The sequence below is a fragment of the Crocodylus porosus genome, unplaced genomic scaffold, assembly GCF_001723895.1.
Source record: "Crocodylus porosus isolate Cpor-Errol unplaced genomic scaffold, CroPor_comp1, whole genome shotgun sequence".
NCBI lineage: Eukaryota > Metazoa > Chordata > Crocodylia > Crocodylidae > Crocodylus > Crocodylus porosus.
The window spans coordinates 24,964,533-24,986,206 of NW_017728931.1; the positions used below are offsets into that span (position 1 = coordinate 24,964,533).

The 21,674-nt window shown below is 43.5% G+C and overlaps 1 protein-coding gene and 1 long non-coding RNA gene across 2 annotated transcripts; one reads left to right on the forward strand and one right to left on the reverse strand.

Annotated features, from left to right (window-relative positions):
* CMAS (cytidine monophosphate N-acetylneuraminic acid synthetase) lies at positions 1 to 16,484 on the forward strand. Its single transcript, XM_019544423.1, has 8 exons — positions 1 to 360; positions 3,912 to 4,054; positions 4,271 to 4,426; positions 7,917 to 8,041; positions 11,665 to 11,759; positions 13,061 to 13,232; positions 14,829 to 14,979; positions 16,121 to 16,484. The coding sequence occupies exons 1-8, from the start codon at positions 50 to 52 to the stop codon at positions 16,333 to 16,335; spliced, it is 1,368 nt and encodes a 455-aa protein (XP_019399968.1). The 5' UTR covers positions 1 to 49; the 3' UTR covers positions 16,336 to 16,484.
* A 697-nt stretch (positions 16,485 to 17,181) lies between these two features.
* On the reverse strand, positions 17,182 to 19,910 carry LOC109316394. The gene is made up of 2 exons (XR_002102831.1): positions 19,387 to 19,910; positions 17,182 to 18,671 (listed from the first exon to the last, which is right to left on the reverse strand). It is a non-coding gene; the product is annotated as an uncharacterized LOC109316394 (long non-coding RNA).
* Positions 19,911 to 21,674: the final 1,764 nt, after the last annotated feature.

Consider the following 21,674-nt stretch of genomic DNA (forward strand, 5'->3'; position numbering starts at 1 on the left):
CACTGCTAATCCCCGCCCGCCACAGCTGCAGTCGCAAGACTCCATTTCAATGGCTGCCTCACCGGCAGCCATGGAGGGAGCGGGGTCGCACGTGGCAGTGGACGGCGCGCCGGGCCGAAGTGTCTGCAGGGACAGCATGGAGCCTTCCGTCGCCTGCTCCTGCAACTGCCCCTGCTTCTGCAGCTGCCCCTGCTCCCTGCTAGGGGTGGGGGCGGGGAAGCCGGTGCGACACATGGCCGCGCTGGTGCTGGCCCGGGGCGGCAGCAAAGGGATCCCACTGAAGAACATCAAACCGCTGGCCGGCTTGCCCCTCCTGGGCTGGGTGCTGCGAGCTGCCGTCGACGCTAAGGTCTTCCAGAGGTGCGCGTGCGTGGGGCCCCAGACTACCCACTCCCTCATTAGCTGGGTGCGCGCATGCGCAGAACCCGCGAATGGTTCCCCCCCACCTGCCCGTTAGCTGGGTATGCGCATGCGCGGAGCTCGCGAGTGCGCGCTCACATCTTGTCTGATAACTGGGGGTGTGCACTGATGCGCTTAGGTGGGCGAGTCCATTCTATCCATTCTATGGGGGAGGGCTGTGCTGGACATTTCATAGGGGGCTGGGCTGCTGGAGTGGTCTCTCCCACCCCAGTAGCCAGGCCCCACGTTGCCAGGTGTACAATGATTATCTTATCTGTATAATAATTTCAACCCTTGTACAATGTACAGTCAGTAATAGTTAAAGTGTTTAAAAATGTACAGTGATTTTTGAGGCAGTTACTTGATGCAGCATATGCAAAACCCAAGTCACACTCAGGGAGTCTTAACCCACGTTTGGGTTAGCTGTCAGCACTTTCTTATGACTTTGCCTTGAAATAAAGAAATGCTTCAGCTTTGATCCAGTTCTTACTCTTACAGTGAGCAATATAAAGTAAATAAGACTTATTTGCATACTTATTTACATATTTTTTAGTGTATGATAGATTTTCAGCAAATACGATCATTTTGAGCATCCAGTACAATCCAGTACATATTGAAGACCTGGCAATGCTGCAGTCAGTCAGTAGTCACAGCCTGTCAGACCCTTAGAGCACCTTGTGGCAGGGTTAGGGTCTCCATCCTGCCTGTTTGGCCTTTGCCACACACTACGTATGTTGTGCAGTACGTGGGTGAATCAGGCAATAAATGTAGCCTGGTCATACCTGCAATGTAATTATTACACAGTTAGTGTGTATTGTGGGTGAACTGTGCAATAAATTTAGGCAGGCCATGTGCAATGTGATTTTTCACATGACTGGGGGATGCTCACGATAACGCCACTCATGTGACATAATTATCATATAGTTAATGAGTGTATATGGAAGATGGCATAGTGTGTACCTTTAGCAAGCTTGCAGATGACACCAAGTTGGAGGGTAGAGTAGATGCGGTGGAGGATTCAGAGTGACCTAGAGAAACTGGAGGATTGGGCTAAAAGAAATCTCATGAGGTTCAACAAGTGCAAAGTCCTGCACTTAGGATGGAACAACCCCATGCACTTACACTTTGTATAAATAATTAAATACCTACTGTGGTCTGGTGGGGAGGGTATTTAAGCCATGTCTACACCAAAGCACCAGCTTGCACCGTGACATTTCTTGGCACATCCTCCATCCTACCTGCTTTTGTATATGCTCTCCAAATTTGGAAATGAATTAGTTTAGATACTCCAGGTCATTGCTAGTGGCTGCTTTCGAGCACAACAGAGATTAACGTCTCAAGAGTAGTCAGCAAGATGCCCCAAAACAGCTGGCATAGTTTGGAAGCTTGTCAGTGAGAGGAATGTGTCTGGGGACATCCCATGTAGATCACACCACCTGCTGTGGGTACTTGCTTGTGTAAAGGGTATGACCCCCAGGTTCAGGCTTCTGTTCTGATCTGGCCTTATTAGAGTTTGAGTTTTGACAAATGGGTATTCTCCAGTCAAGAAACTTTTAGTTGGGAAAATTCTGAACCAAGTCCAGTAGTGTTCATTGCTGTGCCTGCTCTGGTTAGTTATATCAGAATGGGGGTTTCAACAGCTTGCTAGTTTCCAGCCTGCTGGCTGTCTTCATACATAAGACGCATGGGTCATCTTACTTTTATCTACAACATTTTGAGACGAAAATGTGATGTTTTCTAGTGTCGCTGCAATAATTTTGATGTGGAAGTATGTGCACACAGTTTAAACTGACAGGGCTGGGTTTTGTGTGTTTAATTTGAGAGAAGTTGGGGTTTTTCCCCCGGTTTTAGTATCAATTAGGACTGCAAGACCACTTATATGGATGTAACTTGTGACTGAGATCTACTGTCATCATCCTTACTATATATATAAATCCCATGATGTCTGAGGTGGAAAAAATTACCAGAGTAATAATCAGAGCTGTGTGTACGGTGAGCAGTATTACACTGTATAGTGTGGCGTGATACTGATGGTAGCGGCCTTGCCCAGTCCATGAGTTTTGCAAACATTATGCACAATACATAGATCCTTTTGCAAACATTCCTTATTCTTGCCACCCTGCTAGACCAGAATTTTAGGTTTTTTTGTGCCAAAGCCTGTGCCATTGTCTGTTGCTTGACTAACTTTCACACTGGATATGGCCTATTCGTTTTATTTCATTGCATTAGCTTTGTAAGCCATTTCTAACTAAAACTGTGCCAACAGATATGAATGGACTCTTATTTCAACATCTCCTTAGCCCCATGGGCTCTTACCAGGAGTCCTTAAATTATTAAACGATGACATAAAATAGAGTAGAAAATGGATTCTTAGCAGGGTTGTGTTCCTAAACCCGTACATTCAAAATTGAGGGTTTATCTATATACGGCAAAGCAGCAGCACAGGACTACTGAGACTTGCAGGTGTTTGCTGCACTTTGACGTTACTTCTTTGATCAGCTATGTGACACTACTAATGAGATCCAGCTGATTGCAGGGACGACCTGTAGCTGGTGCATGAGGGTGCACATACACCTCCTGAGAGTGGCAATGCACCCCCTACAAAATGGCACCACTGATAATGTTGGTGGTGCCTGCAGGCAGTTGCCACTTGCCACCCCACTGTTGCCACTGCTGGTGGTGTCTGCAGGCAGTCTGTGATAGCCGTTGGCTGCCGCCAACACTGCTGGCAGTGCCTGTAGGTGGTCGCCAACCCCTGGATAGAACTCGCCCCCGCTGCACTGCCGTCAGGGCCGGCGGTGTCTGTGGGAGCTCCACTCTTAATGCCGCCATGCTCCCACCGCCACTGTGCTCCCCCAGCTGCCAGGGGCACGTGCCATTCATGACTGATTGGAAAAGTGGCATCGAAGTTGCAGCAAACAGCTGAGTGACTGTTAATTCAGTAACCTGCTGTGAATGAGCAGGTTGTGACTCAACTTGGACATGTAAGATCGAGGTTATACTGTAGTCCTACCTGCACGGTACCTCAGGCAACACATGGTATTAGATTGCAATGCCACTTGGCTTAAAAACCTGTTTTTGAATCCGGTAACTTTGTTGTATGCAGTTGATCATAATATTGCATTTTTAAAAAAAATTATTATGCTGCAGGTAATAGCTTTTTAGTCAGTGAGCAAATCCTATCATCTTAATTTTTTTTCCAGGTGTAGTGCACTATTTAATGGTGGGATTTAGTAGGGTGGTGGAGCCCCCCCGCTACTGATTGCCCAAAAGGCAAAATGTGTGGCCAAAATACGAGAGCAGAAATGGCGCTGGTTGTTATGGGAAGTCACTGTGCTTTTGGTAGATCGGGAAAACATGTATTCTGTGGTTTTCTGCAGCGAATAGAATACTAGGACCCCTAGTCATGAGGAAAACTAATAATCATCTGGTTAATGTTATGGTGATGGAGATGAAAAATAATGTTAATACTTACTCTTACATTTATTTATTCTTTCTCTGTCTGCCAACAGTGTGTGGGTTTCCACAGATCATGATGAAATTGAGAATGTAGCAAAGCAGTTTGGTGCACAAGTTCATCGCAGAAGCTCTGAAGTATCTAAAGACTCTTCTAGTTCACTGGAAACCATAGCAGAGTTTCTTCGTCATCATCCAGGTATGTTAGCTTCTATTTGACTTACAGCCCAAGGCTGAAAGGTGTTGAGTGCCCTTCATTTCTATTGAAATAACTGGGGAAGAGAGAAATAATTGTTTTTAGAGCTGTGTATGTTTGTAAATATTGTTAACAAACACATGAAAAGATTTCATTTTATACACATTGAATATTTCATAAGAACAATTTTTTCACATTTTCTAATTTTTTCTTCTTTAGAGATCGATATTGTAGGAAATATTCAGGCAACGTCTCCCTGTTTACATCCCACTCATCTCATAAAAGTGGCAAGAATGATCCAAAAGGAAGGCTATGAGTCTGTCTTTTCTGTTGTGAAACGGTATCAGTTTAGATGGCATAAGAATAAAAACGGAGGTAATATTTTTAAATTTCTGGTTATTACTACACTTGATAAAGCTTCCAGTACAATAAATGTTACCTCTTTCTCATGTATGCTTAAAGTGACATTTAGATGCATAAACTTCATAGTCACAGAAATCAAATCACTTTCAGACCCTCTTTGAACACTGTTATTTTAATATTCATCTTTTGTCTCATCTTAATTTTGTTAGGATGACTTAAGTTCAGAGTGTGAATATCATTAAGTAACCATGGTTAGGCTTAAATGCCAAGTTTGTTTCTTGCTAGGTATTCAAGTGACATGTAGATATGACCATATGATCTTTTCTTTATAGGAAGGGGTTGGGGGGAAGAGAGAGAAGTGTTCTTAGTATGTATCAGTGATTAACATTAATTAAATACTAGGGCAGGCAAAGTAGTTTTCCCTGAAGATGAATTAACAAATCAAAATAAACCCTAGGCTTCTTTATAGCAAAAGAAGGTAAAGACTAACTTGTTTAAAGCTATAAATTACCTCATCTTCATTAGGATTTTTTATATTAGTTTTCATGTATTCGCTAACATGAATGAAGATGTATTTTTTAATTGGCCTCCTGGTTACCATACTCATTCTGTGACTAGAAGACATTGGTCTCCATGGAGACTAATTTGGTGTCTTTTGCACCGCTAAGGGCACTTTTCCAAGTGTTCTGACACTTTCTGATTAGAACACGTAGCACACTCAGTCCAGCATGCTGCACAGTCAGTCTCATGTCTTCAGCATCCTGCATTTCAAAATGGCAATGGGGCGCTTTAACTAAAGCTTGTTCAGCAAGCTTGTTCCCTGGCCAAAGCTTGTTCCCCAACTTTAGGTAAAGCGCCCCCGCCACCATTTTGAAATGCAGGATACTGAATATATGAGATGGTGCAGGTTTTTTAATTACAGTGGCTCTCGAGAGCATGTATATAGGGATAGTAAGATATTGCTCAAATATCCACATTCTTCTGCAATCTCAGAATCTGGACATCGTCACCATTATTGCATGCTTAATACATATTTTCAGACCTTTGAATCTAAAATGTTAGCTATGTTGTGAAGTCCCAGTTCTGCAGGGAGGTGAGCACTCCTAACTAGGGACCTACTTAATTTGTGGTTTTGCGGATTTCATGGAAACTCCAAAATCTGGGATTGTCCACAAAAATAAATAAAATGATGGCTTCTCAGTAGGAGCTAGTGGTCCTTGCTACCAGGAGGAGAAGGTACTGGCTGGTAGGGCAGCATGAAGGGCAGCAGACAAAATGGCAGCTGCCCCCTTGTCCCTCCTCACCCTGCCAGGGCCTCTTTGCCAGTTAGCACCGAGGGGTGGGGCCTGTCGTGAAATGCCCCCAAAATTGGCCCTGTGTGCCAAGAACAGGCCATGAAAAGCCCTTTGTCTCACCACAATTTAGGTAGGTCCTTTACTCATAACCTTTGTTGCCTCTGGTGGGAGTCACAGATGCTCAAAATCCTTCTAGAGCAGGGTCAGGGTAGTCCTAAAACTATAGGCCTGTGATCCAATAAAATATTGTAGAAAGAAAACAGGAAAGTTGAAATCATGGACTGAATTTTACAATTCTGTACATTGTATTTTAGATAGCCAGGAGATTCAGGGCTGTACCAGGTAGAGATCAGGAGTTGTCAGCCCTACTTGATTTACTGGACATGTGTAAAGGGATAAATGTAGCCTAGGTGTGACATGGAGCCAGTGCATGTATCGCAACTCCATGTGTGTTAGATATTCAGTACCTGCTCTAATAACCTATGTCCCCTCGGCTTACCAAGTGGGAAAAATAAGCTTCAGGTTCTAACCAAAACATTTCTTAAAGGATTTGAATGCTGAAGAATGAGCTTAGGTATAACCAGAAAATCCTTTCGTTAAAAGGAATATTTGAAGAAGGAGAGAGAGAGAACTCACCAGTGTCTGCAACTTAAAGGGCTGGAAAAACTGCTTTTCAGGAATATGGTGTTTCTGATAGTGGCTGCTTACAAGAATAGTTTGCAGTTAAAATACAGGGCTCTTTCCAGTTAGCCTTAAAACATTGAAAACAGGCAAATGTTACTTCTCTTCCTAGGTGTTTATATTTTTCCTCTTTTGCATTACATTACCTAGTTTAACCTATTATGACCCAAGAATTATCATTTATAAGCCCTACTAGATGTGTCCTAGTAAGTAGTTATTGACTTTTTTAAGTTCAGGTGTTCTCAGGGTTCAGTGCTGCTGATAGTGACTTCATGCTGTGCATGCCTGTTTTGCACAATGCATAGACCCGGTGCCTCCTTCTGCAAACATCCTCATCCTTGATCAGTCATATTTCTGCCATGTCAGTACTGCTGTGCACAAAGCTGTTTCCTGGAGCACGGTGCTCCACCAAATACCCCCTTATACTCCTGTAGCTTACTTGTGGGTCTCTAGGACCTCAGGTATGGTGCTAGCCACTGTGCGTGATCACTGAATGTCACTAAATATAGCCTCCAGTTGCCAAATCAGTTTCTGCTTCCCACTCTGTTGGGAGTCCAACCAAACTGGCACTTAGCCTGCTCAGTTGTTTCTGCATTAAGATGGATACTGATTTCTGACCACTGCAAATGCATGCCTCTTAGTTCTCCTATTAAATATTAAAGCTCTTTGGCTGGATTCGTTCATAGGAATTCTTCATAAGAATTTTTGTAAGAAGGGCTCTTTTCTTATATGTTTGCTTGGTATTTTCCTGCAGAATTGTCCTCCTACTCAAGCCCCCAACCTCATTTCTTTTTTTTCACATGGGAAGTGCTAGAATGATGCATCTCTGCATTGTCCTCAGGCCTTTAGTACAGGTAGTAGTTTAGTCTGTCATGTATCCCAAACAGCCACTTTTGCTCTTAAATGAACTCTGGTCATATTAGCTGCTGTAGTTAGTCACTATGGACTTTTGTTAGGCTCCAGGGATCTCTAGTGGAGATACTGGATTATGCCCCTCTTTGGCTTTCCAGTTTTGAAAATCGGAGGTGTTGGTGTTGCTTTTAAAGATATGCAGAGTTGATATTTTCACTCCTACCTCCTTCCCTTTGGATGGTTAGGGGAAAACATCTCTACCACGTATCAAAGAGGGCACTAGAGGAAAGAACAATCTTTCAGAGGCAAGGGCTGTCTGTCAGGACCTGGTGAGTTCATTGGAAGAGAAGGATTGACAGAACAGCTTTTCATCTGAAGACTTCTGGGAGAAATGTATTCTCTGTAAGATGGAATTAGACTTTTCAGCTTCCTGTGCAAGAAATACAAGTTATTCCTCCATCTCATGATCCAGTGTTTCTAACAAAGAATGGGCAGTGCAGTGAGTCTCAGAAAAAATCTGTGCTTTCTAAGACAGTAATCAAAGTAGCCTGTGGCACAGTTATGTCCTGAATTTCACAGAGCAGATTATTTGAACTAAGAAGTGACTTTGAACAAGTATTTATTTTTTTCCCTTTGTGAATGATTTTTTTTTTATTTGTTTCCCTTATGTGAAGTTTTGGAACCTGATAATGTAAATCCAGCAAAGCGTTGCCGGCGGCAAGATTGGTCAGGAGAGCTATATGAAAATGGGTCATTCTACTTTGCTACAAGACAAATAATTGAGAGTGGTTGCTTACAGGTTGGTGCTTCTGTTTTCCTGTAAATCATCTCATACCCTTTGGCTTTAGCAACTGTACATGCATTGTAATAAAAATCAATGTCCAGTAGCAAAGGTTTAAACTCCAGTGTGAAGTGACTCATTCTATATAACAATTATTGTTTAATTCTCTGGCATTAGCTAGAGCATGCTTATAATGTCCTTCATGTGGAATTTTCATGAGCAACACAGAATATAAAGTGTACAAGGGCTCACTTTGGGACCCTGGGGCAGCCTCCCTTAACATTAATATAGCCCCATCAAGGCTTGGTAGGTAAGTAAAAAGGAAGGTACCCATAGGAGCTAGTGGGGGACACGAGTCATGTGGCCAACAGGGGGTGTCCTGCTATGGGGGCACATAGATTGAATGACTATTGCACAACCTTCTCAAATTTCCTAGTTTAAAATATCCTTGTCTATTGTGCCAGCCTCAGTCACAGAAAGCCACCCCCCCAGTAGGGGTCTAGTTTATTAACACTTTAAAGTGCTGTGTAAGCACAAAATATTTCTAGGACATCAGGAATCAAAATCACTTTACTTTCTTTCAAACAAAGTAGATAGTTTTCCATGCTGTGGTGGTGTGTCCTACTGTTATGAAGTCACCAGTGGGTGTAGAACTGTTGTATCTCCTATATATTAACATTAACTTCCAGTGTGAAAGATGGATCAAAAAGGAGATGATCTGCCATGATCTCCAAAGAAACAGTTGTAGCTTGTAGCTAGATTGCACACATTAGGGATATTCTAAGGATGGCTCTGGAGGAACTGGATCCAGGTTCCTTAACTGGGTTCCTTTGCCTACAGGTTAACCTGACACAGAATCCAGGCTATCCTGTGTAACTTTCTTATCTTCATGTCAATGCTATGCTGTTACTGTAAAAGGTACACAAGAAGCAATCCAGTGTGAAAGAGGTTATGGCTTTTACTAAAGAGGTAGTCAACCATGCTTGCTACCAGTATCTGTTTGCTGCCATAGCCTTGTGGCACTATCAGAGTTTTTAAAAACAATCCACCTTTTCTTGAAGTAAAAACAAAATTGCCAAGTTTATTATCTTTTCTTTCCAGTTTTTTGAAGATAGGGCTCGGTCTGTGCACCTTCTTAGTTTGGTCCAATTTCAACTCTGTCAGTACACTCCTAACATACTTGTACAGTAACTGATTTAAAGGGCATGTTTTATGTGAACTCTGGTGGAAACTCTGTATATATAGCAAAGTACCAAATGATTTTTCGGAAAAGTACAGTGAACACTCTTTTGAGCACAACATTCAATTTTAGGGTGCCTTATGTTCTAGAAAATGAGCATATTTTTCAAACTCAGTACACCCCCTGAGGTAGGTCAGTATTCATTCCATGCTCCCATGTTAGAGTTGGAGAAATCTAGGTACAAAGAGACTAAGGTTCAATTAGCTAAAGGTGTTTAGGGAGCTAATCCCCATTAATTTTGGTAGGGTTGGCCCTAAAGATGTGGACTCCAAGCCTTCCCGCGTCATTTCAAAAAGGGCAACAGCTAATATTCTAATTGATTTTTTTTTTTTTTAATTCCCCTTTCGAAAGGGGTTCAAGTGCTCTTTGTCCACATGCTGAAGTTACTTCCTCCTTGTGCAAAAAGATAGCCAGAAAGAGAGCCTGGAATTCCCAAGTTAAAAAAAGTCTATCCTACCATTTAAGCTGATGCAGTTATACTGAAATCGGTTTTAAATATGCTTCTGGCAATTTTTCTCCACGAAGAGACTTAATGGAATCAACATTGTTTAATCTCATAGATTGCCTTTCTCATGCTTTTGGTGATTTTGGTCCGACCATTAGCCTAAAGAAGATGATAGTTGTGGAGCAACAAGTTGACCACCCTCCCAAATCTAGAATAAATGATGAAAACCTGGAAGTGGTTGAAAAATTCACTTACTTGGTACTGTCTTGCAAAATCTTGGCTTGGAAGCCAAAATTAATGCTCGCATTGGAAAGGCAAGCAATGCCATGGCTAAACTTCAAAAGGGAGTTTGGAAAAACAGAGTGCTCACTCTGTCTACAAAGATGTCAGCGCTTGAGTACTCACCTCTCTATGGCAGTGAAACTTGGACTCCTTATGCCAAAGATAAAACAGAAGAGTTTCTATCTTCGATGTCTCCACTGTATTCTGACAGAATCTTCAACTCCACTGTTCTGGAACGGGCCAAGATACCCAGTATGTTTGTGCTTCTGAGGCAGAGACTCCTCTGTTGGTTATGGCATGTGGACCATATGAGCAATGACTGAATCCCTAAGGACATAGTTGATGGTGAGCTGGCCACTGGCAAATGTCAACTTGGACAGTCCAAACTGCATTGTGTTGATGTCTGCAAGAAAAACCTTCATGAACTGTGCATCAATGGCCAGTGCTTGGAATCAATCACTTAGGACCATTGTGAGTGGAAAGCTGCTGTGAAGCAGAGCCTACGTCACTTTGAGATGAAGAGGGTCAATGCTGAGCTAGAGAAGAGACGTCAAAGGCAGATGAGAAAACAGTACTTGGCATGCCAGTGCAAGCTCAACCCAGTTTGTATGTGCAACTTGCCGAAGGGTCTGCCTGTCATGCATTGGACTCCTCAGCCACTCAAGAAGCTGAGGTGGTACCCTACCAAAGGTGCAGTCCCCATGGTCTCCTGAGACTGCTGGTTGCCAGTAATGAATAAAGTGACTACAGAATTCAACATGTCTGTGATATGCTTTTCCAGGGGTGTGGGCAGAATACAGCCCGTGATCCAGATCTGGCCCACCAAGGAACTCCATCCAGCCCACAGCAGATCCCTTGGCCCCACCTGGCCCAGGCGTGGGGGGAAGGCTGGGCCATGGCACATGCATCTGGTCCCACCCCACCAGGGCACACAATAGGGCTGAGGCGGTGTAGTGGCTGGACTCAGCTTCCTATGGCTGCCACGGCCAAACCCAGACCCTTTGCTTGAACACCTCCGCCTGTCCACCCCACACCCACTGCCGAGGATGCAGGATGGAGCAATGGGTGGACAGGTGGGCAGAGTCTCTGTGGAGCCCAGGCCAGGACTGGAACAAACAGGGCACATTTGCCAGGTGGAAGGAGTTGGGGTGTGGGTGGGCAGGGAGTAGCATCCAGGAGCAGGATGCGCACCCAGGGCCAAGGCTGGGATTGCGGGGCAGTGAATGTGAAGCCCAAGGTACAGCCACAATATGGCCTCTGCACATCCCTGTCACAGGCACTGATTCCATGAGTAGGAGTGTGCAGAGAATGGATTGTGGCTCTGCCTGGGGCCCTAACCCCAAGCTGTCACTGCCCAGCAATTGGCCCCAGCTTGGCCCTTGCCCATCCTGCTCCTGCCCATCCCTACCCTCCCACGGCCCCATCCTGTCTTCCCAACTGAGCACATACTGGCCACAGGGGTCTCAAGCCAGTCTCCATGGAGACCCTGCCCATCTGCTGTATCTGGCATCCTCAGTGGCGGCCACAGGCTGGACAAGCCCAGGCTGGCTAAGATCAGTTGCTCCCGCCACACCGGGTCAGTACCGCTTCTTCCTACAACAACTCACAAAAACGTTGTATTAGTTTCTGAAATAAAGTATGGAAAACAAAATAATGAGATTTAATTTCATTTAGGCTGGGAAAATGGACTACTTTGAAATGGGTGCTGAGCTCAGTGTGGACATAGATGTCGACATCGATTGGCCTATTGCGGAACAGAGAGTGATGAGGTAAAAAGGGAGGTTTGTGTTGCTATGAACAGAATTTAGAACAATTTTTTATTATTATAATGCTGGTTTTTTTAAGTAAGTTGCCTGATTTAAAGATACTTGACCCGTGCTCTCTCTTTCTTATCTCCACACATCTTATATCTGAGAGCAGCTGAACTGGTGCCACCCTCTGTTCTAAAATTTTAATCATTGGTTGAAAGTCCTCCCAGTGGCACCTGCTTGTCCTGTACTCTGCTGTTGTGTCACAGCCGCTGCTCCCCATAGGCCACAGCTCTACCCCAGCAGGGATGTGAGGGCAGTGCGGGCACCCTGAAGGGAGCAGCGGTGGCAGCAGCTGGGCCATGGCATGAGGTAGAGCTGCAGCCCAGCAAGCGGTTGGCGGTGGGTGGAGTTGAGGACAGCTCGGCCTCCCATATTTGTTACTCCTTGAGCTACTGGCAGTGCAGCAGGTGCACGGGTCTCAGCGGCAGTTGTAGCAAAGAGTCTCGATGCCCTGCTCTGCCATCCTGTGCTGAGTCCCACCTGCTGGGCCATGGAGGTCTGAAATGGCCCATGTTGGTCTGAAATGGGTGCAGCACCATACCTGCTGTGGGTGCACAAATATGGGGGGGGCACATGCCCCCCATGACCCATACACACACTTCCCACCCCACACGCTGGGAGGCTGGTGGCAGGGGCCAGTGAGTCAGGAATGAAGAGCACCAGCAGAGCTTGCAGAGCTGTGGTTTGTGATTGAGGGGCACCAGCAGGGCCAAGGGACTGTGTTCTATTTAAACTATTCACCGGGTCAGGACTGGCTATCGATGTTTGGTCCTGGTTCAGAAAGGGTTAAGAGGCACTGATGTAGATGTAGCGGTTACAATGTAATAGTTTCTGTGGGTACCATTTGTTCTCGGTGTACCCGCTACATTAGTCTGTACCTTTTGACACGGGTGGCCAGCTTGTGGCATGTAGATTGGGAAGGGGCCAGGCAGCACAGCAGCAGATGGGGCAGGGAGCAGAAGGCAGAGCAGCAGATAGGGCAGGGCGAAATTTTAAAACAAGAATAAAAAGGACAATATGTACAAATTTGTGGCAGAGCCGCATTTATTAATACAATTATTTGTTTTGAGAAAATGAATTCATTCAGATTGTGAATGGGGTATATTTTAAAAGCTGACAAGATGGAGAATCTTCCTTTTTGTAAAAGCAAGCAAAAATCATAAAACTGATTTCTTGGCTTTAAATATCACAATGATATTAATGAGTTGCATTTTATCTTTTAAGTCTTCCATCCTGAAAATGATAGCTTCTTTGTCTAGATATGGCTATTTTGGTAAAGAGGCTCTACACAAGGTGAAATGGCTGGTTTGCGTTGTTGATGGATGCCTCACAGATGGTCACATTTATGTGTCAGAAGATCAGAAAGAAATGATTTCTTATAACTTTAAAGATGCTGTTGGGATCGAGTTATTACGGGAAAGAGGAGTTAAGGTGAGCATCCTTTCTGGAATGAGAGATTTTGTGTCTCATCTACCTTCCACGCTAAAACCTTCTTAAATTCCATTGTTGAGTGGGAGCTGAACAATTCTAACGAATTGTGATTAGGTCACTCTAGCTCAATACACTGAGGTGTCATGAATGCTAGGTCAGCTAATTGTAATGTGTGCTGAACTTACGATCTCAGTTCCCTATAGAAAATGAACACGGTTTTGAACACTTTCTAGATCTCACTCATAGACGCTTTGGCATTTGCTCAGTGGATCCCAAAAGAAAGTGGGAAGGAATTTGTATGATGTCCTGCTGTCATAACTGGTGGTGCCTGGGCTGCTGGCCTAAAGCACGCCTTGGGCAACAGTCCACTCTCAGTATTTATACAGCTCCTGCTTACTTCATATAAGTACCTCACAGACTTTAACACCTTTGTTTTCTCAACAGCTTTGTAAGGTGGAAAAGTATAGTTAAGGTGGAGAAGTACAGTTATTTGTGGGTTACAGACAGGGAAATTGAAGCACAGGAGATTAACTGACTTCCCAAAGTCACCCAAGATGTGTGGAGCATTTGAGATTAGGGATCTTGCAGATGCTGCTACATAGCAACATCTCTGAGGTGCTGTACCTGTTGGCAACCCAAGCTGAGCTGCCTAACTTGTGTGGGAGCCCATTGCCCTATCCTCTGCAGCTTACATTCAACAGGATCCAAACATAGGATCCTGGGCAGAGGGCTGGACTCGATCTCCCGAGGTCCCTTCCAGCCCTGATGTCTATGAAACTATGAAATAGCTTCAGACCCTTGGGGCTTTGAGTTTTCATGCTGTGCCCATGGTTTCTAGTACGCGGTTTGTCTTGTATGGTGCACAGCTTCCACTGCTTCCAAGCATGGACTTGAGGACTCAGTATTTAGTAGCAATTTACAGCCCAGCCTGGAAAGGAGAATTTTGCACTTTAAAGACCTTCTCCCCCTACCCTTAATATTTTGCAGTGGTTTTTACTTCTCTCTTAACCTCCTATGTGCTTTCAAATGGAAATTGTACTTCTTAAGATTAACTTATTTTTCCCAGTACTATTTGACATCCCTGATTTTTAAGAGGTAAACGAGAATCCCCGTTCTGAGAATTACAAGGAAACTTAAACTGATAATTTACTCTTCTTTAATGACTAGAAAGGTGAGCTCTATAATAGGTTATTGCACTGGTGCTGAATCTTCCAGACCCGTGGGCAGAGTTTGTCCGTGAGTTGGATCCAGTGTCGAGTCAACACATAGGGTCAGTTGGCAGGCAAGATCTGGCATGCCAGCCTGGTGTTATGCTCTGGATCCATCTGCAGAATGACCCCATGTGCCAGATCCAGCCATGGAGTGATTGCGTTCACTGGTGTGACTTGGCACTCAAAACAGTCATAGGTCCCAAAGGGTCATTGCATTGTAATCTCTTCAACTCTGGGTGTAAAAAGAAACACCAGCCATGCAGTACTGTTACTGGTACTTGCGAGATTTCCTAGAAACAAGTTCAATTGTGATTTTTTGTTTGTTTGTTTTGATAACTCATTTTGTGTGTTTCTTTATGCAGTTTATTTTAACTTGGTTTAATAGGTACTGCTGATCTCTGAAAGGAACTGTTCAAAAACACTTTCAGCTATGAAGTTGAACTGTGATGTGGAAGTCAGTGTGAAGAATAAACTACAAGTTGTTGAAGACTGGAGGAAAAAAAAGCATTTGTGCTGGAAAGAAGTAGCTTATTTAGGTTATTTTCTTTTGTTTTGCTTTCATTCAGGAAAAACATATACAGTCGTGTCTATGGCTAAATTGTCAAAACCCTCCGAATAGAATTGGAGGCTTCTAATTCGATTTGGAGAGATTAATGTGTCTCCTGATTCAATTCGGATTTGGAGATTCAGCCACCAAATCGAGCTGAATCTCCTCTGAATCGAATCAGTGACCGAAGCTTTGCACAGCCCCATGACATGGGTGTTTTTTATGTCCGTAACTCACTGGAATCTTATGTAGCACTTGTGCATATCAAATGGGTGAAGGCACAACTTAAGTTTTGCACATTTACATGAGCCCATGAGATTGAAAAATAATGCTTTATATAGCGTGTGCCTATTTCATTGTTTTGGGGCCCCATCCAAGATACTAATTGCCCTTGATTTCTACAGAATACCATTGGAAGTTGATTATTTTCTTTTGTTTTCATTATAATGAAACAGTATGTGGCATGCACAAATTTAACAGAATAATGATACTTTGCATTATTCATCTTCAGAGCATTTGCTCCATGCTTAACAAGAAACATTCAGTGGGATTAAAATGCAAATCACAGCACAGATTTATGAAACCATTATAAGTATGTGCTTAGGTCCAGTTGATGTCAAAGCTTAAACAAGTGCTTAAATCCTTTGCTTACCAGGGATGGACTGCTGAATCCTAGGTCAATAAAAATTGCGTAGTGCAGGGGTATCAAACTCATCTGGGCCCACAGGCTTGACCAGAAACAACCCTCTGCCAAGCACTGTGACACCAGGTCCAGTACATGTGCAGCATGTGCCAGCTTCCAGGACTCACTGTACATGCAGGCCCTGGGACCTTCATAAAGCATGCACTCTGTACTAGCTTCCTGTGCCACATACAGAATATGCAGCAGGTCCAGTGCTTCATTCACCATGCATTGACCTATAACTTGCTGTGCATACAGTTACTAAGGCTAGCATAGGGTATGTACTGCCCACGCCTGGACCTGGCGCTGCATATGGCATGGGCTTCATGCACCGGCCAGGACACAACCCCATGATTCAGTTCCTTCGATTCCAGGGAAAATGCTTGTTTGTCTCGGTTACTCTTAGTTCATTGTCCATTTTCACATGTGTCTCCTCTCCCTCTGGTAGGAAATGAAGAGTCCGATGTGGAGTGCTTAAAGAAAGCTGGCACAAGTGGTGCTCCAGCGGATGCTTGCACAGCTGCACAACATGCTGTTGGCTTTATCTGTAAATGCAGTGGTGGTCGGGGTGCCATCCGTGAATTTGCAGAACACATACTTCTGCTAACAGAGAGAAGTGAATTCAGCAGGAAAGAAAATGAGGAACTAATAAAAAAACAATGAAGTCTCCCTGCCCCCCGCACCAAGCTTTATTCCTAACAATGATCTGCCTTTTTGCTTAACATTTCATTGGAGTTACCTTGTTGAAATTGGGTTCCTGTACTGGTTAAGTGCTTAAGAGTAAGTGAATAATTATTTTAAAAGCCCTTTCAGCTCATTGGAAAGAGTACTATACAAAATGTAAGGCAATGGAAAATCAGGTCTGGGATTTTTTTAGCCAACTTGTCATTTATTCTGCAAGAAGAAGTCCTTACATTCTTTTTACTATCCAAGTATAGGGGAGCAGTGATTCTTTAACTGTTGGGTTTTATAATTGAAGACAGGCACGGCTGGTGAACACTGAGATGGTGGGCTGGATGGAGCATCCCCGGGAGTATGGGGGTGTTCCCCATGAGCTTGGTAGCAGACATGGAAGTGGACTGGAAGTACTGGTCCACTTCTGGGTCCACCACCAAGCGTGCAGGGGATCCCCCTGCACTCTCCTCTGGCTTGGTGATTAGCTGCCAGGGGACTCTAAGTGCCCCCCCCTAGATCCAGTCACTGAGCCTGGGGGCAGGGGAGTCCATTGTGTGCTCCATGGCGGACCTGGAAGTGGACCAGTAGTAGTTCTGGTCTACTTCTGGGTCTGCTGCTGAGCATGTGGGGAATCTTCCCCCATCTGCCCCACCACCTCAGCATTCGTGAGCCGTGCCTGGTACTTTGAGGTACATAGCAAAAACATATACAGCTGTGTCTATGGCCGGATCATCAAATCTTTCCAAATCGAATCAGACGCTTCTGATTTGATTTGGAGAGAGTAATGGGTGTCCTGATTCGATTCAGATTTGGAGATTCAGCCACCAAATTGGGCCGAATCTCCTCTGAATTGAATCAGCGACCGAAATGTTGCACAGACCTATATTGTAGGTGTTTTTGATGTCCACACCTGAACTCACTGGAATCTTACGTAGCATTCATGCATATCAGAGAGCTGAAGGCACAACTTATGTTTTACACACTTACATTGAACCTATGAGTTTGAAAAATAATGCTTTATATAGAGTGTGCCTATTTCATTGTTTTGTGTCCCCATCCAAGATACGAATTGGTCTTGGTTTCTACAGAATACCATTGGGAGTTAATACTTTTCACCTGCTGGCTCCACTCTAACAAAAGCCCTTAAGCATATTCTTAATTTTAAGCATAGGAGTAGATGTATTGATTTCAGGCGAGTGTTCAAGTGCTTTACTGAATCTGGGGCTAAATGTGTTATTAATAGGAACTGTTGGAACACTGCCCTGAGAGAAACTGTATAGTACAGTTGTTTTTAATGAAGAAATATAACCGCCAGACAGATGAACAGATCTTTCATATATGACTTCGATTACCTGAATGTAAATAGTGGGGAAAACTTGTTATGCATGTGTTTGTATGTATGCTGGCATGATTCTGGCTCTTTTTATTATATTAATTTAAGGTTGATTTATAAATAGATTTCTCTTTTTTGCCTTGAAAATGTCTTGATAATAAATACATACCTCAATGAATGTATAAATGGAAACAAAGTGCAGATCTATTTCCTATCATTTATCTGTGGTTCAAATTCAACCCTTTGTTGTGCTAAAAAAAACCCCTATTAACTTGAGTACAGGAAGAGTGTGGGTGTAATGAAAGATCCTGTAAGACTGATAATTACTGTTCATATAACTCTTCTATATAGAAGTTACATATAAAAATTATAGTTGTGGAAATTTGGGAGTCTGCCATTGGTGGCTTGGTCATCTCATTTTATATTTTTCAGCCAAAAGGGCACTTCTTGTATGTTATTGACATATAAGGGCACTCTATTATTGTTATTGACTTTGTGTTAAAAATTTACAGTTTAAAGCTATGATTTCCTTATCAGCTTGGTGCTGGTATAGGATTTATTATAAATGGTTTGTTGATGGCACTTATTCAGAGTTTATTACTGAAACATTCCCTTTTTTAGAAATCACCTGCATATGGTTCTGCAGAGGACTTTGCCAAGAGGTACAAGAAAGCCGGCCATGTTTTGTAATAAACAACTGACCTTGATAACGTGTCTCTAACTCATAAATGGTAAAACTGTTGTAGTTTTATTATGATGACTGATTCAGTAAAATAAGATCATGCATTAACTGAACTTGCCCCATGCTTTATTACCTTGCTGAGTCATGACCCTATATGCTCATGTTTCAAGAAATGTCTATAATGGTTAGATAGTTTAAAGCAGGGCCACTATGCTGAACTTCATTCTCTTTCTATCATGATCTGAGGTGGCAAAATTAACAATTTAATTAACATTAATACTTAAGTGAGGATTTGCAGCATCTAACACACTTGAGTGAGGAGCTGTCTCAAGTAGTCAAGTTTCTGGCATAGTACAGTTTTTTTGCTGGGGGGAGGAAGGGAGTGCTTAGGCACCAAACTCTGGACTGCTGAAGGTAGTCCCATGCTTTTGTCATTTTAGATCTTTCAAAAATGTTTAATTAATTCCTTTAATTCCTTACATGTGTACATACACACAATGCCAAAGCAACATTCTCCCTCTTGCAGAGAGAACAAGTTGGTTTTTTCTTTTGTCAAATGGTTAGACAGCAATGAAACATTAAATTCTTATATATGCCAAAAATTGTTACGTTCTTTTATAAGGATACCTTAGTATGAGCATTTTGTATGGGGCATCTACAAGGATGGACTGGCAGGGGTTCTCAGAGAATTTGTAGGAGTAATTTTAAGAAAATTTGTGTCTGCTGGAGTGTCTGATTTCAGCACTGAGCTTTCAAATACAGAAGGGACATGCTCAGAGTCACTGAGACGGCGCACAGGCACAGGCATAAGTCTGCAGGATCTGGACTTTAGATGGCCTGGGTTTAAATTCCTAACCTGCTACAGACTCCCTGTGTGACCACAGGCAAGTTAACAGAGACTTCAGCATCACGATGGTGAGTATTCTTATACCTAACCTTCAGCTCTCCTGGCCTCTTTAATGAAATCCCTACACCTGTGTTAAAGGCCCCAGCTCCCTCTATAATGTATAAGAACAATTAGTACCTCAGTGAGGAGCTGTCTCAAGCAGTTAAAAGTGTCTCACATAGTAGTTTTTCTTTTTGTGGGGAGGTGGGTCTTAGGCACCAAACTCTGGGCTGATGAACATGTTTCCATGCTTTTAAGATCCATGGCCCTCAACCCTCTTTTGGAGGTAAGTGACTAAGCCACATCCATTAAAAATGAAGGTGAGGACTACTTTTTAAAATGGATAGGAGAAAGAGGAGGAGATGGTGATTGTAATCATGGAGGTATATATACAATAGCCATAGAGCTATAGTAGTTTCTTAGAATGCAGGAAAGTAAATGCAATATGGAAAATATTGCCATGACAACAAATAGTTAATAGAGCTCAGGAGCTTTTGAGCAGTGGTGTCAAAGATATGGCATGTAGGGGTCAGGAATTCAGAGGCACAGCAAGCATTTGGTGGTGCTTGCCGCCAAATTCCAGCATACTGAGCCCCACTAGGGATGCATATGAGAGGCAAGTGGAAGGTGTATTAATCCCCACAGTTCAGGAGTATGTGAGGAGGAGCTCCTCGTGGTCTAGATCCAGCTTTTGATGAGCCTCATGGTCCTAATCCAGCCCAGGGAGACAGGAGTTTGACACCGCTGCTTTAGATCCTGGAATAAGACTGTCACAGAATGAAGGCCAGGCAAGCCATATTAGTTGTATTCCATCATTTCCCTGAGGAGAGGGTTTACGCCTCTATCTCCCTAACCACCAGGCCATGGGTTATTTATTCCCTCCCACCCCCTTGTTTGAAACTGTTCTACTTTAGAAAAAATTGTGTATTTATTGGGAAAGGGAATAGAAATATAACTAGTAGTTACCTGGGGATTGGGAAACAGGGCTTGTGACCCCTGCTCCAAAGACCTAATGTATTTTACTAAATGCCAGTAAAATAAAACAGGGTTGCTGTGAGGATAAGTATTTTGAAGATTATGATACATTCAGACATTCTTTTATCTTTTCCCATAGTAAGATGATGATATATTTTGCATAGCTATTGGACTTGAGCTGAGGTGGAGAATTTCAGCAGGTATCTTATATCATGGACATTGCCCAAGGTTTTTATCGTAAAGTTTCTTTAGGTAATGGGTGTCCTGGAGCTGGGGAGCCAAACTCACGGTGTCACAGTGGGGCAGCCGGGTGGTGGTGGATTGGACATGGAACAGGTGGGATTAGCGGCTGCGGAGTCTGAGAGGCACCCAGGCGTATGGTTTCAAATAAGAAGGTTTATTTACTCACACTTTAAAGTGGAGGCGCAGTGCTGCTTTCTTCAGTTACAGTTGCAGATGTGAACAATAAACAACAGAGGGGTCTGTTGACCCACGAGGTTCACAACGAGAGGCTGCCCGTTGTTAGTCCCAGGGCTGGTCAACAGCTCATAAATGGGAGTAATCAAACAGACAAAACTGTAACACGTAGGTCGATAACCGGGGTCGTGACACCAGTCCAAGATGGACAACTGGATAGTCGATGATGAAAGCCGAGGTCGAAAGCCAGGTAAGTAGAGTCACGTCAAGGTACCAAGGGTGATCCGAAAGCGAGGTCGAAGTCAAAGCCAAAAACAGTCCAGTAACCGGGGAATCAATGCAGTTAGGATGATCCGAATCGTAGCCGAAAGGTTAAATAAATCGGTCGAAAGCCAATAAATCAGAACCGCAATCACCAGAAATCAGGGGACACGAAGTGCCAATCGCTCAAGGGAAGAGATCGATAGGCCCTAAAGCCTGATTGGACGACAGTCCCTGGAGCACCAGCCTCTGTCTCCACCTACCGCGATCTCCCCCCGAGGGAGGGGTCCACTGAACTTTTATATATATGAATTTAGTGGCCAATCAGAACGCTCTCCATAGAGAAATTTCTAGCCAGATTACTTCATGTCAGGTTCTGACTGAGCATGCTCTCAGTCAGAACCTGACACAGTCTGAGCATGCGTCTGTGGGGAAAGTAGGTCAACAATGATTGACAGGTCTGCAGGTCACCCAGAGGGCAAGGGCTGGGTGAGCCTTGGAACTTTCCACTCACAGAGTCAAACCGCGCATGTCAGTTTCAACTCTTCTGTGCTGGCAGCACATACCTAAAATTTTGCTGTGACAATGGGCTAAAACAGTGTTTAAAGAATCTTGGATATGGTGAACTTTTTCCAAGGTTCAAATTGAAATAAAGGATAAGAAACCTCATACAGTATCTTCTTGCATGATTTCATATGTCATACATGAACGGCTAAATTGGTAATTAAATAAGCAGATTTTTTAATTTCTCCAGAATAGTAATGGATTTTGTA